The sequence below is a fragment of the Ovis canadensis genome, chromosome 18 (genome assembly GCF_042477335.2).
Source record: "Ovis canadensis isolate MfBH-ARS-UI-01 breed Bighorn chromosome 18, ARS-UI_OviCan_v2, whole genome shotgun sequence".
Taxonomy (NCBI): Eukaryota; Metazoa; Chordata; class Mammalia; order Artiodactyla; family Bovidae; genus Ovis; species Ovis canadensis.
This window is the reverse complement of record NC_091262.1, coordinates 68,765,045-68,784,493: the sequence shown is the minus strand read 5'-3', so window position 1 is coordinate 68,784,493 and position 19,449 is coordinate 68,765,045. Positions and strand designations below refer to the sequence as shown.

Sequence of the window (19,449 nt, the reverse complement as noted above, 5' to 3'; positions counted from 1 at the left end):
TAGTCAGAAACAGTGAGTCCCCTGGAGTCACTGCCAACTATACAATGGACTCAAAAGGCTGTCTATCTGAAATAAACCAAAATCTTCATTTATTACTAATTAACCGACTAGCTAACAATCAAACTCCTGTCAGGTGGGAAAAGGCTAAGGCAGTTCCGCCTCTATTATTAGAATGGAATGCTTTTATTTTCTACTTCCTGCCCTTCAACTCTCTCAAACACTTCCCTGCAAGTTAAGTTCTAATCACACCAAGAGGAAATAAATCAAGTACTCAATTTCTAGGAAACTAGTCTATTTTCTTCCAAAGAAAATATACTACGAGGGGCCTCCCTGGTGGCCCAATGGTTAAGAATCTGCCTGCCAATGCAGGGAACGAAGATGCCACAGGCCTCAGGGCAACGAAGCCCCTGAGTAGCTGTGTGCCCCTAAGTAGCCACAACTATTGAAGCCCAAGAGCCCCAGAGCCTGGGCTCCACAAGAAAGTACTCCCTGCTCACCGCAGCTAGAGAAAGCCCGAGTGCAGCAATGAAGAACTCATGCATCACGACGACGACCGAGTGGGCAGTCAATTAAATAAATAAACTAAACTATATGTATATTGAGAAAGACGAACCTCGGCCACAGTACTGCGAATACGATCCACCACCTGCTCAAAGTCCACCAGGCTGAAGAGGGGCTGCTGCTTGAGACGATGCAACTCTGCTGCAAAAGTGTCCTCCTGGTTCTTCAGAATGGATCCTGTAGAACAGGAAAGCACTCACGGTCAGCGGGAGACAGGAAACCTGCACAGGCAAGGGGCTCTCTTTCTGGGGTTGCCGGGAACATGAAGGTCCCTAGCCACCCACTCTGCCCAGGCCGACTTTGGGGCCAGCATGATGTCAAATATGCCTTTGAGGATGGGGTTACCCCAGGCAAGGATATTCCTACCTTTCCTGGTCAGGTTTACATTTTGATTTTCGAACATCTGGACAGATTCTCCCACAAAGAGGATTTTTTCAGCAACCCTCACTGGAATGTAGGACGGCAGAATCTCCACTCGCAGAGAAAACTGTTTGAGAGATGGCGCCAGCATGTTCTCCTCCTCTATCAGGCGCTGGGCAAGGAAAAAACCCACATCAGAGATAACGTATAAAGTGAGAAAGGGGAAACAAGGGAATATCCGGCAGCTCTCCCAACCCACGATTTAGTTTCTGGAAGCAGGGACTTTAAATCTGAACTTGCATAATTATTAAATCACCAGTGCTAGAGAAAGACATTCCATTTTTAGACAGAAAGATAGCACGGTGGAAATAACAGTGGTTTTATTAACATTAGGATTTTCATTCTCACTCTGCCTTGACCACTGTGTAAAAACTTGTGCAGTAGGTCTGGAACTCAGTTTTCTTGTTTGTACCGTGGAATAACTGATCTGTTTGTTTCCAGGTCTGCATGTCTATAATTTACTATCTTGGGCATGTCTGCTCTGCCCAGCTCTTTACAGAGGCCTGAGTCATATTGCCATGTGGTTCTCATAACCTGGCTCCTGGGCCAGCACCATTGGCCTCACATGGGAGCTTGCTAGAAATGCAAAATTTCAAGCCTGTCCCCAGAGCTACAGAAAACCTGGGGGGTGAGGTCCAGCAGTCCATGTTTTAATAAGCTCTCCAGGCAATTCTGGGCACTCTACAGTCTGACAACCACTAATGTAGACCGTGAAGCCCCAGATTCTTGCCATCTAGCCAACGAGGTCCCTGACTTGCTAATTTGACCCTTATCCAGGGTATAGATAAGGAACCCCGAGCTCCATTCTCCTGACTTTGATCTCTGCCATCTGCCCTTTCAATTTTGGGCTTGGGCACCATCCAAGACCCTTTTTGCCTCTCGCTCTCCATACTCTTCCTAAATAATCACATCTTCTGAGGCTGAACTGATCATAACAGGTATTTTTAATCTTTCTGCATCACAGGACTCTCTGCAAGTATAAAAGTGATGGACCTTCCAGAAGAATATGGAAACATACACTTCACAGAAACTCTGAAGCCACCCATGGACCTCAGATTAAAAACTTTCATATGCTGATAACTCCTAAAACTTTTATCTTTAACCCAGATTGCTCTCATCAGCTCCAGGCTCAGCCCACTGGTTATTTCCTACAAGCATCTCAATGTGTCCAGAGTTAGACACATCTTCTCCCCCCGCCCTCTCCCATCAGCAACCGACATTCCTTATCATCACCACTCGCCTGTCACTAAAGGCAGAGACTTGGGCATCATCCTTGATGCTTCCCTCTGGGCCCTCAGCCAATCAATCACCACGACCTGCCTGTCCCACCTCCTAAATATCACTGAAGCCTCTTTCTTCTTCACCATATTTACTGTTCCCATCCTTGGTGCAGGCCACCATTATTTTTCAGCTAATGTCCCCAAAAGGCTTCACCGATGGCTCAAACAGTAAAGAATCTGCTTGCAATGCAAGAGACGCTGGAGCCTTGGGTGTGATCCCTGGGTCAGGAAACTCCCCTCGAGGAGGAAATGGCAACTCACTCCAGTATTCTTGTCTGGAGAATCCCATGGACAGAGAAGCCTTGCAGGCTACAGTCCATGGGGGTCACAAAGAGTAGGACACGACTGAAGCAACTGAGCATATATAATGTCCCAAACAGTCTCCTAACTATTGTACTTGAGGCTAATCTTAATTTTTTAAAAAACGTTTTCCTGCAGTTTCTAGAGTGATCTATCATAAAGTCATAACATACAGAGGTGTGTTAACCTGTTGCCTAAAATTCTTTGTGGTTCCCAGCTCTTTCCAAGCTCAAGTCCAAATTCCTTCCCATTATTTACAAGGGCTTTCATGATCTTACCTCTGCTCATCTCAGAAGCTTCACTGACTGCCACTTCCCACGTCCCCTCCAGCTGTCCCTTACACTCTGTATTTCAGTCTTTACTTACTTGACCATCTCAACTGAATTACTAATGGTTCCCCAAATGATCCATGTCCGTCATGGCCTCTGTACTGTACACAGTCCTTCCCTCTGCCTGGAATTTTTTTTTTTTTTTTTTGGGCCGTGGCATATGGGATCCAAGCTCTGGGACTAGGGATCAAACCTCCTGCACTGGAAGCTCAGTCTTAACAACTGAACCACCAGGGAAGTCATTCTCCCAAACTCTTTGCACTTAAGATATATATTCCACTCTAGTCCATGTCACCAGAATACCCAGACTCACTGGTCCAGAGCACTTAGTATATTGTAATATGTCTTCCACTAACTGTAAGCTCGTTAAGGACAGGGACTACTACCTTTTATTTGTTTATGCATTGTGGCACCTGGAACAGTTGTGCCTGGCATATAACAGGCATTCAATAAAATGTAACAGGATAAATGAATGGATAAGAACAACACAGGACTTTGGGGAGCCTAATCAAAACTAACCTATAATGTAAAAGCTCTGGGTACCCACAAGACTACCTAAAGGGACAAGACTTATTATTACTCTCCTCAATGCATATACCAGGAAAAGGGGAAACAAAAGGAATCTTACAAATGTATTTCTACTTTAGAGTCTCACTGTTAGGCATTAAGCTTGAGTATTAGGCTAAGCCAACTGTCTACGTCTACAGAATTTATGGAACATGCCCAGGCCGTGAGGAGCTGGGGGCAAGTCACCGGAAGGTCGTCTAGATGTCGACTTGCCCAGCTTCTGGCAGGAGTGGGCTAGGCTTCTTGCTGGGCTCTCACCAAGTCCTGGAGTTCTCTCAGTTGTTTTCCTGTCAGTCCCCCAATGCCCAGATCCTCCTCATCCTCTTCTGGCTGGGCGCTGACATTCCCGGAAGATGGACCCTGTTTGATAAAGAACTCTTCGTGCTGATCCAAGAGGAGTCCATGTAACATCCAGGCTGAGAGCTGCTTATACATGACCCCGTGACACACGGCCAGGATCCTGAGTGGAGAGGACAGCAAGAGCCTTAGAAGTTCACTCAGAGGACAACAGCGCAGAGGGTGTGCTTTAAACTGGATAAACAGAGGCCTGAGAGTTTGGTCAGTCAGGAGGGAAAGGCCCAATTAAGGTAAAAATTATTGTGCTATTTTAACTTCAATCTCTGCAGATGAACTAAGTGGTTAGATTTCCAAACCTGTAGTCTGAAATGCTCAGTAAAGGTTCTGATCATCTTTTAGAAGAAGCACACTTCTTCCCTCCTTTTGAGTAAAATAAGTTTCAAACTGGATGATTCCTGTTAAAATTAAATGGACTTATAGGAGTCTCTTTTTGGCTAACACAGTATTAACTTTTTACTTTTGTTGGAATCACATAAGGAGAGTAGATCCAGTATGTGAGAGGCAGATATACCTGAAAAAGTATTATCCAACAAAATGCAGAAAGGTTGTTGGAGAATGGGATAAGTTACACAGTCTCAAGGGATCACACCTCAGAAAACATATCAATGACAAAGTGGAAAACGTTCCTCTAAAACAGATCTGGTGGGAAACACCTAACCCTAGTGACGAACCTTTACACCAGAATGGGACAGACTTGTTCTGTGTGCATTCTGATATGCTCTAACACGAAATAATATGACCTAGGCAGTATCCTTGCCAAAAATGTTCAATCTGAATCTACTCATGAGGAAATAATCAGAAAAATCCAGACTGCAGAGTATTCTCCAAGAAGCCTTTAATCATATTTCACATTTAATAGCTGCAATCATAAGATACATATAATTTTGTGTCCTTTTTTCAGTTAGTATTATAAAAATATTTTTACATGTTTCAGAATTTGTAATTTTAATTGCTTTATAGTCTATCAAGTGAATATATCTTTATTCAGCATTCTATTACTGGTAATTTTCTAAAAATCACCTGATTAACAAGCTCAGGTGTGGTAAATAGGGGTTTCCTATGCATATCAAGATGTCTTTATTGCTCTTAATATAGCAGACAACATTGCAATGAATAATGATTGTGTATATGGTTATTTTCTTCTTTTGGATAATTTTGTTACAGTAAAATTCTTAAGAGGATTATAAAGCTACTCAAAATACACATGTTTAGACACAGCTAAGCATAATCTGGAATATTTCATGGAAATTCTCCAAGGATAATGAGATTCAAAAATGAAGGATTGCCTCAAGATCATCTAGGCAGCTAGGTCCTAGCCTGGACGCTCAACACCTTAGAATCCCCTTTTCTGTGGTTTCTGAGTCACTGTAAGGCTGACACGGGCTCCTGTACTCACAGGACAACTGTCCCCAGAGGGAAACCCGAGATAACCTAGAAACAGCACTTGGGCCAAGTCAGGCCACTTGGCCACCCCCTCCCCCACTACGCCAGTGAAGCCACGACTTACCTTTCTAGTGCGCTGCGGACAGGAGGCAACCCCCCACAGCTGTGTTTGTATACTGTTTCCAGGACTTGACAACCATGAACCTGTGGAAAATACAGCCTTGTCAAGCTGAATTCCATTTTAATAGTTCAGGTAACACAATCTCATATTCTATATTCAATCCAGAGGGCAAAATCCACAGAGAGTGAGGATAAACTCATAGGATCTATGCACAGTTCCACTTCTGACTCCAATTCCAGTGTGTGTCGGGGGGGTGGTGTGTTCCCCCACACCACCAAGCAACTCTCTGACACCAGCTGGGGGTCCTGCAGTCTAACTCAATCCCTGGGTTCCACTAATTTGCTAAAGCAGCTCACAGAACTCAGGAAACCCATTTATCCACTAGATTATCAATTTATTAGGAAGGATACGCCAGGATACAAATCAACACCCAGAAGAAAGGATACATACAGCGAGGTCCCAAACAAACGAGCTTCTGCGGGGCACAGTGACACACACAAGCACTCTGATTCACCAATCTGGAAGCTCTCCAAACTCCATCCTTTTGGGTTTCTATGGAGCCTTCCCAGCTCTCTGCCCTCTGCCCACTTTTCTTGCCAAAGGTCAGGTGGGAAACGTGGGACTGCAAGTTCTAACCTTCCAATCACAGGGTTGGTTCCCCTGGCAACCAGCCCATATTTCAGTGTTTTCCCAAAATCACCTGGTTAACAAGCTCAGGTGTGGTAAATAGGGGTTTGCTATGCATATCAAGATGTCTTTATTGCTCTTATTACTTAGGAAATTCTGAGTGTTAGGAGCTCTGCGCCAGAAATGGTACAAAGACCAAATCTATTTTTCTTATTATAAATCACAACATCACAATAGTTGTTCTTAAGTACGGACCCTCCACCTCCCTGTCCTTTCCTAGCCCACACCATCCTCCAGCAGCATCTGCATCATCTGGAAACTTTTAAGAGCTACAAATTCTTGGACCTTGTTCCAGACCTGCTGAATCAGGATCTCTGGGGTGCGGCCCAGCGATCTGTTTTTAACAATCAGCTCCAGGTGATTCTAATGCACAATGAAGTTTGAGAACTACTGCACTAAGGAAACCAGAATCATTTCGAAATTCCAAGAAAATAAGTAAAAGAAAGCTCTTTACTTCAGACTAAGGCCTAATTCAGACTACTTATAAGGTACACACTTTTCTAAAAACCTGCTTCCTCTCTCAATGTCCTTTTGCCTCTATTTTTTTAAAACAGCTTTACTGAGGTATACTTTATACACCATCAAATTCATCTAATTTAAGTGTACTTTCAACAACTTTTAGTAAATTTACAGCACTGTGCAACCATGAACGTGATCCAGGGTTATAACATTTCCAGCACTCTAAAAGGACCCCCTTGTGCCTGTGTGCACTCCGCTGTCCTCACCCACAGCCTCATTTATTTAGAGCCTCGGCACTCAGCTTCCTACCCCCTCCCCGGCAGGAAGGAAGGTTCGCCCATCTGCAATCCCTCTACTCGTTTTCCACTCTCCTTCCTGGGGCCAGTGGAAGCTCAGGGTCAACTGAGATGTGCAGCCAGGCATGGACTCTTGCGCTAACCCCACTTACCTAGAAGGTCCCCTCTAGCTTTGGGAGACAGTTTAGTAGAGTAGTTAAGAGCACAGCCCTGGGTTTATATCCTAGTTGTATCGTTTACTACCTTCTGTATGATCCTAAGGGGCTTCCCAGGTGGTGCAGAGGTAAAGAATCTGACGGCCAATGTAGGAAAAGCAAGAGACACAGGTTTGATCCCTGGGTTGGGAAGGTCCCCTGGTGGAGGAAATGGCAACCCACTACAGTATTCGTGCCTGGGAAATTTCATGGACAGAGGAGCCTGGCGGGCTACAATCCATGGGGTTACAAAGAGTTGGATGTGACTGAGCAACTGAGCATGCATGCACGCATGCACGTGTGACTCTAATTACATTCCTTAACCTACTCGATTCCTTAGGAGGTTGACCTTGATAATACACGTGAAGCACATGTGAAGCACAGTGCCTGGTATACAACAAGTGCACAATAAAGCTTGATGTTATCTGATGAGGGCAACTAGCTCTGCAGGGTCAGAGAGCACCATCCCCACTGACTTTGCTGCCACAGAATGAATGCAGCAGAGTGTAAGTTTCTAGACGCATACAGCAAAAAAAAAAAAAAAAAAAGAAGTAGCAATCTGGCAAACTGACTAGTTAACTAGTTATATTCAAGGCACAAATATACCAGCTTAAAAACAGGAATTAACTAAACATATTTAATCCACTTGTCCTTTCTGATCCAATTATGAACCAGCAGATTCTTCTAATGTAAAATCTCAAAGCATCTCAGAATTATTAATACTACTCAGAAAAGACATTCTCTGGACACTGGAGACCCTCTTCTCAATGCATATGATAAAAACTTGTGATAAGAGGCATATTTAACTAATGAACAGCTGGGTTTCACCCAATGACTAAACAATGCTCAGAAAGCTGCCAACACCCTAATAATAAACCTATTACCTTCTTTCTAAGGATTAACTTTCTACATCTCAAGTTCCATATCCAAAAATCCTGAATCCTTAGCGTACAAAACTCTCACCTTCAAGTATCCATAGCTTTATCCTCTACCCAGCAGCATTCTTGGGGACATCTGTTACTATTTCCCCCAGCTTTTGGATCAGGAGGTGCTTAAGGGCAGGGTCATAACTTATTTTTGCTTTGCTGATACTTAGCATGATACCCAAGCAGATATTGCTGAATGAATGAATAAAAACTACTGAAATCTAGGGTCTTCAAAAAGGAATGTAAAGGAAAATGAATTATGATTATGTCCTTGGTGCTCACCCCAGCAAAAGGAATAAGGACTCACCTTTTGACTTTTAATTTGTTCTACTACAACCATCACAGAGGGAAAAAGGAGCTGGAACTACAAAGTAGAGAATGATTAGGATGGTATATATCCAAGCACAAGGAAAAAAAATTAACTCAGGAAATGCCTTTGTTTCTAACCAGTCCCATTTATTATAAAGATGGCAATACCGCAGAACACCCAAGATCCTAAGGCAATCTGATGTGGGGGTTGGCTGTAGATAGAAAGAGATCGGCAGACACAAGCAGTTTCCATGTCTGAGGCACATAATTGTTAATACTGAGGCCAATGGAGAGCATTAACATCAGACAGTAAGTTTTCATTAAATGTGGAACTCTTCAAACAGTTCTGATCTAGGAAAACATATGAAATAACAAATGCTGGGCTCTGAAACCAGAAGGAAAAAAGTTCTCAAAAATAATATCCTGAGTTAGAGTATTCCAATGATATCAACAGATTCCAAAGCATTTTGTTACCTGATCTAAGGAGTAATTGACATGTGATATGGAGAGATGGGGGTCAGCCAGGAACTGCAACAAAAAACACTGTGATTAGGGCTCCATATATAATATCTTGAGTCTATTTCATCTGTGAAAACTAGAAGGGAATCTGAGAGGAGGCTTAGGGTTCATTTTAGGGTACTGAGAATTGATCATTTACAGAAGATAATTAATTCTGATTTTTCGACGATAACAAAACCAAAGCTAGGGCTCTTCTAAACTCACTCAGGAACCTCGGCCGTGATCCACCTGCCACTCTGACCATGGCTTGGGCAGTCACAGAGAGCAAACTTACCCTCCAGCCACGCAGCAAATAGCTCACTCTTAGCGACCTGACCATATCAGAGGGCATTTCAGATCAGGAATGTGCCCTCATCTGCAGTCCCAGAGGTGTGGCTTCCCATGTCTCTTCTCACCTCTTGTTCCAAATCAAGTAGAGCCTGGCGGTAAGGCTGCAAAACTGAATCCAGCCCCGTGCAGAAGGCCCTGAGGTAGATTCCATGTGACCCACCTTGGCCCTGCTGAGATGGATGGTGATCCTGAAATCAACAAAGAGAGGTCAGCTTTTCAGCTCACAGCCTGAAACCCGAGGAAGACATTATCCTTTATTAATGGCATTATTTTTGCTTAAATAATTTCCAATCAAAGTAGTGTTTCCATGAGAGGAAAATCTGACTGAAGAGACAGATTTTGAGTCCTGACCTTTTAAAATGTGATAATGTTTTAATTTTCCAAGTGGCTAAGATTTTACAAACTGGGTATTCTTCCACACTGTCCCTAGAGATTTTTCAGCAACTCAGTTCTAACCTTGTAACTTCTGGCTTAAATTCCTTTGGTGGCTTCCTCTTACCCAAGAATAATATCTAAACTCCTCTACATAGCATACAGTGACTTCTGTATTCGGGCCCTTACCCTCTCTCCAAAATTATCTTTCACTGCTTTCAACTTCCCATCATCATTTCCAAATTAATCAACATTCCCCGAATGTGCCTTATTTCTATCGCGCACCTCCATGAATCTGAGTGTGTTCTGCTTATAACTGTGTTGCCCATGCTTGTGACAAAACCTACTCTTCCTGCGGGACCCAACTCAAGCATCTTTTCCCTGCAAAGCCCTTTCTAACTCTCCCCAGAGAATTAACAGCTCCCCTCTGTTGCTTTTATAACATCTCTATTCAGTGCTGGAATTGAACTTTTGATTATTTGTTCCCTCACTAGACCAACAGCTTCATGAAGCAAGGGCTCACACTTTGCCCATCTTTGCATTTCATTTCCTAGCACAGTTCTTTGAAGAGAAGGTGACTGTTTACTGAATAAATAAAATGACCTCAGTTCTCCTCCTAACAACCCTTCTCCTATCTCACGTGGCAATTCATTAGCGAATCTGATAGCCAACACGGGAAGTTAGAAGATGCTCACCAAGAGGCTATTCACAAATATGGCTTGTCTTTCAAGAAAGCTACAGTTTTTCTATAAAAGCATTCTTCTTCTTTTACATGGGGGGATTGCAACTAACAGTTGACTAGAGGCCATGATGACTAGCCTTTCTGGATGGTCAGGCTCTGGCAGCAGTAGATACCATAGGAGAATTAAGCAAAAAATGTGGTAGGAAGCTTGGGCTCAGGGGTTATAAGGCACACTGTAGCCAGAGGATGCCACAAAGGATACTAGCAGTTCCTGGAGATAAATGTTCAGAGCTATAATAAGAACATGGGCATAGGGTGAAACAGACCAGACTGGCTTACAACCAGGCAGTTTTTTTTGTTTTTGTTTTTCTATCTTGTATCACTCCAGAGAACAGAATGTCTTCATTTATCACAAAATGAAAGAGAAATTGCTTTTTATTTTTCAAAAATAAATAAATAAATAAATAAAAGGTACTGCAAATAGCTTTAGGAACTGGATAAGTAGGAATTCACATATAAAATCCATGTAGTTACATGAATATAGAAGAGGTTAGCTTAAAGTGATATATTATTGTTAGTCACTAAGTCATGTCTGACTCTTTTGCGACCCCATGGATTGTAGCCTGCAAGGCTCCTCTGTCCATGGGATTTCCCAGGTCAAAAATATTGAAGCAGGCCACCATTTCCTCTCTAGGGGATCCACCCAACCCAGGGATGGAATCTGCGTCTCCTGCATTGTGAGTTGAGTTCAATCACTCAGTCATGTCCAACTCTTTGCAACCCCAAGGACTGCAGCATGCCAGGCCTCCCTGTCTATCATCAACGCCCAGAGTTTACTCAAACTCATGCCCCTCCGAGTCGGTGATGCCATCCAACCATCTCATCCTCTGTCATCCCCTTCTCCTCCCACCTTCCATCTTTCCTAGCATCAGGGTCTTTTCCAACGAGTCAGTTCTTTGCATCAGGTGGCCAAGGTGTTGGCGCTTCTGCTTCAGCATCAGTCCTTCCAATGAATATTCAGGACTGATTTCCCTTAGGATGGACTGGTTGGATCTGTTTGCTGTCCAAGGAACTCTCAAGTCTTCTCCAACACCACAGTTCAAAAGCATCAATTCTTTGGTGCTCAGCTTTCTTCACAGTCCAACTCTCACATCCATATATGACCACTGGAAAAACCATAGCCTTGACTAGACAGACCTTTGTTGGCAAAGTAATGTCTCTGCTTTTTAATACGTTATCTAGCTTGGTCATAACTTTTCTTCCAAGGAGCAAGTGTCTTTTAATTTTATGGCTGCGGTCACCATCTGCAGTGATTTTGGAGCCCCCCAAAATAAAGTCTGTCACTGTTTCCATTGTTTCCCCATCTATTTGCCATCAAGTGATGGGACCAGATGCCATGATCTTAGTTTTCTGAATGTTGAGTTTTAAGCCAACTTTTTCACTCTCCTGCATTATAGGCAGATTGTTTATTGCTGAGCCACTACAGAAACCCCAAAGTTACAAAAATCAGAGCCCTTTTCATCTATATCGGGATATACATAGGTTCCAAATTTAATTGTTGTCTTATTTTTATTATGTTTTCATAGCAAACTAGCATTGATTAGATTTTGAATTCAAGTTTAGCTTATGTACTTTCTCTGCAACAAAATCTCTTTGATAGAACCAGAATCCCTGTCACAGAAATGAACATTTACAGGCATTATCCTCCAACATCTTTGTCCCATAGAAAACTACCAAGGGCCTGACAAGTGCTTACAGAAGAAGAGGCAGATGGTGCTGACTGCATTTGTTTCAGAAAAGCACCCTTCCTTTCCCATTCTAGAAGAGAAGCAGTTCTCTTCGACCAGAATCAATCTTTCCACTGGGAAACAATCATCACTGAATCAATCACACAACGCAGCAGTCTTTTTACTCACCACTGACAGAACTGCAGACTGTTAAAAATAAGAGAGAACTTTAAAACTTCTCTTAAAGATTATTTGTGGGTCTGCTGTACACTAGGCACTTCACATGAACTACCTTGTTGAATCCCCACAACCCAGTGAGATAGGTACCATCTATTATCCCCATTTTATAGGTGAGGAAACTGAGCCTCAGGTTGCTGCTGAGCAGTCTATGGTCAGTAAGGGATGGACAGGACATGAATCTTTGGCTTCTACACTATAAAGCATTGACTTCCAATTCATATTAATGAACAATATTTATTAAGTTTCACCACATGCCAAGAACCTTCTCCAGTTTAACTTTATTTACAAATAAAAAAACTGAAGCCTGAAGATTTGAATTGCCTGCCTCGATGTGACTACAGTAGTTAGAAGCAAAGCAACAAAGGAATTGGAAATGATGCTTTGTGTTTTCACCTCTGGAATTGGAACTCTGATCCAATTCAAACTGTTTTAATTCAGGTTCCTAAAACTTGGGCAAAGCATACTTTCTCAATCTGCCTAAACTGGTCCCCACGTATATTTTCCCCTTGTTGGTGGTAGAGTCACCTTACCCTTCTCTTGAATAATTCCAGTGGTGAGACATTCATTACTTCTTAACACTTAGGTCACATGAATTACCAATGGAAATCACTGAAAGTTTGACTTAGCGCCTGCCCACAGGAGGTGTAGATTCTCAGAAAACAGAAACCTACCTGCTGCTGCACATGGCCCGTGTACTGTTCAATGAACTCGGTGAAGCGAATGTAGTCCGTGCCCAGCCGGCAGAGGCGATTCAAGACACTGGTTTCACTGGGATGAAGAAATGGGAAGTCCTGTGACACCTGGAGGAGGAGAACAGTGCTGAGAACGCTGATGCCTGCTACTCACTGCTCGCTGCAACTGCTGTCTCCCTTCGCAGATGCCTGTTTAAGAGCGATTAAGTTCTGGATAACAAAAGAATTTTCAAGTCACTACGAAGACCTTATTCCCTAGCTCTAGCCTAATTAGTCACTTACTGAAAAGGCGGGTAAATGCATGGTAAAGATTTGAACAATACAAAATGGTGTACATGAAAAATAAGTCAACCTCCTCAGAGGCAGCCACTACCACCTATTTCTTTTTTTGCTAATTGAAGTATAAATATTCTATTGGTTTCAGATGTACCATGTAGTGATTCAGTATTTTGAACGACTACACACTGTACAAAGTTATTACAAAAGGCTGACTATATTCCTGTGCTGTACATTACAAGCCTGTGACTTATTTATAACTGGTAGTTTGTACTTAATACCCTTCACCTATCTCATCCCTCACCCCACCCCTCTTCCTTTTGGAAATGGCCTTTTGTCCTCTGTATCTAGGCATCTGTTTCTGTCTTGCTGTGTTGGCTCATTCTGTTTTCTATTTTCCATATGTGATTTCATACAGTATTTGTCTTTGCCTGATTTCACTACCCATAATACCCCAGGCTCATCCACGCTGTCACAAACGGCAAGATTTCATTCTTTTTCGTGGCTGAGCATGTTACCTATTTCTCATGAAATGTTTCTTCCTGGGATGATCTATAAGGATACTAGGGGTTTTTGACCTGGTTGCAACAAAGTCTCTTGAGCAAGACTGCTCTAACTTGGATCTGCACACTCCAGAGGTTTCTCAAACATACTCAGAGGATTTACAAATTCTCTCTGAAATTTTAAATTTTGTTTTCATTTCAGTAAAAATGTAAAGCTTAAAAGAAAAGAACAAAAAAAGTGAAGTTAATATAGCATATTATAATCTGCAAGAGCACCTTAAAACTTGACATATAATTTACTGTCCATATTTTCATTCATATTTTTAATTTAAATCATGGCCAAATGATAACTTAGTATGGTATACAAAGATTTCACAGCAGTTCAAGCAGAAAAATAGTAGTGAGAGAATATATTCATTCAATCAACCTAAAAAGAAATTCATGGCAAAATATGCACAAAAGTTATCAGTTCAGCCATTATCCAGTGTACAGTCTGGTGGCATTACCTGCATTCACACTGTTGGGCAGCCATCACCACCAGCATCTCCAGAACTTTCATCCTTCCAGATGAAAACTCTGTGCCTACGACTCTCCATTGTTCCTTAACCCGCAGACCCTGCCAAGTGCCCTTCCGATTCTGTCTGTATGAATCTGACTGCCTTACAATCTTGATTCTTTTGTGACTGGCTTATTTCACTTAGCATAGTGTTGTCAAGGTTCATCCACGTTGTAGCACATGTTAGAATCTCTCTCCTTTTTAAGCTGGAATCATATTCCACTGTGGGCTTCCCAGGTGGCTCAGTGTTAAAGGATCCGCCTGCCAATGCTAAGATGCAGGTTGCATCCCTGGGCTGGGAAGATTCCCTAGAGGAGGGAATGGCAACCCACTCCAGTATTCTTGCCTGGGAAGTCCCATGGATAGGGGAGCCTGGTGAGCTAGTCCATGGGGTCACAAAAAGAGTCAAACACAACTCAGACTAAACAATAACATTCCATTGATATGTGTTGCACTTTGTTTAATCACTTCCTTTGTCTATGGACAAACTGCTTCTACCTTTTGGCTATTGTGAATAATGCTGCTATTCTACACATGGTGTACAAATAGCTACCAGAGTCTCTGCTTTCACTTCTTTTGGTTATATACCTAGGAATAAAACTGCTGGATCATTTGGTAATTCTCTGTTTAAGTTTTGGGGGAGTTGCCATATCTTTTTCCTCAGGGACCGCACCATTTTACATTTCCACCAGCAATGCACGAGGGTTCTAATTTCTCTACATTCCCACCAACATTTGTTATTTTCTGTTCTTTTGGTAATATCCATCCTAAAGGATATAAAATGATATTGCATTGTGCATTTTCCTAAAGAATCATGCTACTGATCATCTTTTCATTTGTTTATTGGCCACTGAATATCTTCTTTGGAGAAATCAACCAACTTTTACTGACCACCTACTTATCCCAGGCACTGTGTTAACTTTCCATAAATAAGGAGCAAAGTCAGATATATTTACTACTCACAAGGAACTCAGAATATTTCATATTCATAATGTATTATATTTTGTGGAAGCCATTTTTATATGATAGTAAATGTAATAAATAGGCAAAAAAGAATTTTTCTGTTACTGATTCCACAATAATTTGATTAAGAATCCATTTAAAGCAGACTTAATGACACAATGTTAACCATATCTTCAAGTTAATAACTTTAAGAGGCAGCATGACATAGTGCTTAAGAACCTGGTCTCTGGAGTCAGAATGCTTGGGTTTGAATCCCTGAGTCACCTCTTACTTCCTTGAAATCTTAGGCAAGCAATACCCCTCTGTGCCTCATCTCTCTACCTATAAAGTAGAGATAATAATTTTGAGAATTAAATATGTAAATCACATGTGCCAAGCACATAGCCAAGTGCTCAATACATGTCAACAATTTATTATTCAGTTCAGTCGCTCAGTCGTGTCCAACTCTTTGCGACCCCATGAACCGCAGCGCACCAGGCCTCCCTGTCCATCACCAACTCCCGGAGTCCACTCAAACCCATGTCCATTGAGTTGGTGATGCCATCCATCTATCTCATCCTCTGTCGTCCCCTTCTCCTCCTGCCCTCAATCTTTCCTAGCATCAGGGTCTTCAAATGAGTAATATTTTTTATTATTAGGACAGCTCTATTCAGTTATTAAGTGATATTACTATTAAAATTGGCATTTGCGCAGTGTTGCAGGAATTTTAGAAAAGTTCAAGGTCTGGTTATTCTGAAACAGCAAATGATACCTTAAAGTTATTGGTACTGTTTAGTATAACCTACTTATATGAACAGAGTTACTGAAGTCAAAATAGGAAATAGCCAGATCTGCAGCAAAATCATTCTACTATTAAACTCAAGTGTTGACAATTTAGGTTTAGCAAAACAAAAAAGTATATGCTGCATTAGCTCAATGGTTCTCAATTGGGGCAGTTTTGCCCCCAAGGGATAGGGTAATGTCTGGAGGTATTTTTGGTTGCCAGGGGTCCTTATCGGCATCTAGTGAGTACAGATCACAGATGCTGCTGAACATTCTATAACGCACAGGACAGTCCCCACAACAAAGAATTATCCAGTCCAAAATGTCAACAGTGCCAACACTGAGAGGCTGCGTCAGATTGTCAATGTGAATTTATCAATTTGGTAGCATTATTTACTTTGTAAAAATAATTGGGTTTACAGTTGTTCAAGAACAATATGCTTGAGTTTATACTTAGCTTAATGTGTGTACATATTCTATATTACAATAAAATTATTTTTATCAACACAGAACATTCATGACAATTTGACCCTTAATTCAAATGTGAAAAACACTGTTTGAAGAACGTATGCAGTATTTGCTGGTTTGGGTACAATTTTTTCTTTCGTAAGTGTCTTTTTAATTAAAAAAAAATGTATTTGGCTGTGCTGGATCGTAGCTTCGACATGCAAACTCTTAGTTGTGGCATGTGGGATACAGTTCCCTGACCATGGATTGAACCCAGGCTCCCTGCATGGACCATCAGGGAAGTCCCTCACAAATATCTTAATACCAGTATGTGGCAGAAACTGTTAGGTGCTTCTGCAACATCTGTGAAGACCACTGGGGCCTTTGCCCCCATCGGCAACCTATGTGAGAGAAAGACTATACGTGTAGGTAACAACAATCAATCATATGAATTATGATGTCCTCTAAGGGAAATAAGTTGCTGTGATGGAAAATAAAGGCATTAGAAGTATACTTAAAGAGGTGGTTAAAGTTTTTCTTAGACGGTAACTTTAAAACTGAGAACTTAAAGAGGAAAATATCCAAATGAGGCTTTTTATAAGAAAAACAGAAACACAGCTACTGCTCCCATCTTCTGTTGTCTCTTTCTGCCTCATAGTCGAGCGCACGCAATCGCTTCCTGAGCCTTTTCCTCCTACATGCCTGGCACTGTGCTAATTTTACAGGTGCAAAGAAATAATAAGAGGAATCTGTTTGATTTATAAGTTGTAAAAACCAAGAATGTAATTCTTCTGCTCCTCCACAGCTCATACTACCGATTCTCATACAAACAGGCATGACTTTGTGATCAGACAGAGCTAGATTCAAATCTTGCCTTTTTAAGACTAGCCACCATAAAGTCCTCTGAGCTCCAGTTTGCTCTTTTGTAAACTGGGGCCAACAATACATAAGTTACTAAGTTATGGAAATGATTAGATAATATTACTGGAAGCAGAAGTAGAAAAGAGTGGTTCAAACACTGAAGTCAGACAGACCTGGGTTCAAGACCCTAAACTTATTATTCTCTATTAATCCCTGACGCTGGGAATTAATCTCTGATATGGAGATAGGTGGTTGTGAAGATCAAAGCATACAGGTAAACCATATATATAGTATATACATAGTCCCCTTGAACATCCCTGGATACACGAAAGGCCTCCCTGCTCCAACTTCTCTGAGTGCAGAAAATTTTCTGGCAAGGAATAATAAGGAAAACACCCACTTTTTCATTCAACAAAACTGGCTGAATCCTTATTGTAAAGTGAAAATGAAGTCTCAGTCGTGCCAGACTCTACGACCCCGTGGACTGCAGCCTACCAGTCTCCATCCACGGGATTCTCCAGGCAAGAATACTGGAGTGGGTTGCCATTTCCTTCTCCATATTGTGTATTGCCATGCCTGCGGGGCAACCCAAGACGGGCAGGTCATGGTGGAGAGGTCTGACAGAGCGTGTTCCACTGGAGAAGGGAATGGCAAGCCACTTCAGTATTCCTGCCTTGAGAACCCCATGAACAGTATGAAAAGGCAAAATGATAGGATACTGAAAGAGGAACTCCCCAGGTCATTAGGTGCCCAATATGCTACTGGAGATCAGTGGAGAAATAACTCCAGAAAGAACGAAGGGATGGAGCCAAAGCAAAAACAATACCCAGTTGTGGATGTGACTGGTGATAGAAGCAAGATCCGATGCTATAAAGAGCAATATTGCATAGGAACCTGGAGCGTCAGGTCCATGAATCAAGGCAAATTGGCCAAGAGATGGCAAGAGTGAACGTCAACATTCTAGGAATCAGCGAACTAAAATGGACTGGAATGGGTGAATTTAACTCAGATGACCATTACATCTACTACTGCAGGCAGGAATCCCTCAGAAGAAATGGAGTAGCCATCATGGTCAACAGAAGAGTCCGAAATGCAGTACTTGGATGCAATCTCAAAAACGACAGAATGATCTCTGTTCGTCTCCAAGGCAAACCACTCAATATCACAGTTATCCAAGTCTATACCAACCAGTAACGCTGAAGAAGCTGAAGTTGAACGGTTTTATGAAGACCTGTAAGACCTTTTAGAACTAACACCCAAAAAAGATGTCCTTTTCATTATAGGGGACTGGAATGCAAAAGTAGGAAGTCAAGAAACACCTGGAGGCAAATTTGGCCTTGGAATGCGGAATGAAGCAGGGCAAAGACTAATAGAGTTTTGCCAAGAAAATGCACTGGTCATAGCAAACACCCTCTTCCAACAACACAAGAGAAGACTCTACTTATGGACATCACCAGATGGTCAACACCGAAATCAGACTGATTATATTCTATGCAGCCAAAGATGGAGAAGCCCTGTACAGTCAACAAAAACAAGACCAAGAGCTGACTGTGGCTCAGATCATGAACTCCTTATTGCCAAATTCAGACTTAAACTGAAAGTAGGGAAAACCGCTAGACCATTCAGGTATGACCTAAATCAAATCCCTTAAGGTTATACAGTGGAAGTGAGAAATAGATTTAAGGGCCTAGATCTGATAGAGTGCCTGATGAACTCTGGAATGAGGTTCGTGACATTGTACAGGAGACAGGGATCAAGACCATCCCCATGGAAAAGAAATGCAAAAAAGCAAAATGACTGTCTAGGGAGGCCTTACAAATAGCTGTGAAAAGAAGAGAGGCGAAAAGCAAAGGAGAAAAGGAAAGATATAAGCATCTTAATGCAGAGTTCCAAAGAATAGCAAGGAGAGGCAAGAAAGCCTTCTGCAGCGATCAATGCAAAGAAATAGAGGAAAACAATAGAATGGGAAAGACTAGAAATCTCTTCAAGAAAATTAGAGATACCAAGGGAACATTTCATGCAAAGATGGGCTCGATAAAGGACAGAAATGATATGGACCTAACAGAAGCAGAAGATATTAAGAAGAGGTGGCAAGAATACACGGAAGAACTATACAAAAAAGATCTTCACGACCCAGATAATCATGATGATGTGATCACTAATCTAGAGCCAGACATCTTGGAATGTGAAGTCAAGTGGGCCTTAGAAAGCATCACTGCAAACAAAGCTAGTGGAGGTGATGGCATTCCAGTTGAGCTGTTTCAAATCCTGAAAGATGATGCTGTGAAAGTGCTGCACTCAATATGCCAGCAAATTTGGAAAACTCAGCA

General features: G+C 41.9%; 1 protein-coding gene across 3 annotated transcripts in view; it reads right to left on the bottom strand.

The window, feature by feature from the left end:
- The window catches only part of TUBGCP4 (tubulin gamma complex component 4), a 43,701-nt gene that overhangs the window by 21,601 nt on the left and 2,651 nt on the right, over positions 1 to 19,449 (bottom strand). For all 3 annotated transcript variants that reach the window (XR_011250171.1, XM_069558829.1, XM_069558830.1), the window contains exons 2-9: positions 12,731 to 12,859; positions 9,104 to 9,226; positions 8,664 to 8,717; positions 8,188 to 8,244; positions 5,322 to 5,401; positions 3,716 to 3,917; positions 928 to 1,093; positions 614 to 738 (exon numbers count right to left, since the gene is read on the bottom strand). Coding sequence is in view for 2 of the 3 variants with exons in the window: in XM_069558829.1 (XP_069414930.1) it covers positions 614 to 738; positions 928 to 1,093; positions 3,716 to 3,917; positions 5,322 to 5,401; positions 8,188 to 8,244; positions 8,664 to 8,717; positions 9,104 to 9,226; positions 12,731 to 12,859 (936 nt within the window). In the remaining variant the exon portion in view is untranslated. The remainder of the gene's footprint in view (positions 1 to 613; positions 739 to 927; positions 1,094 to 3,715; positions 3,918 to 5,321; positions 5,402 to 8,187; positions 8,245 to 8,663; positions 8,718 to 9,103; positions 9,227 to 12,730; positions 12,860 to 19,449) is intronic.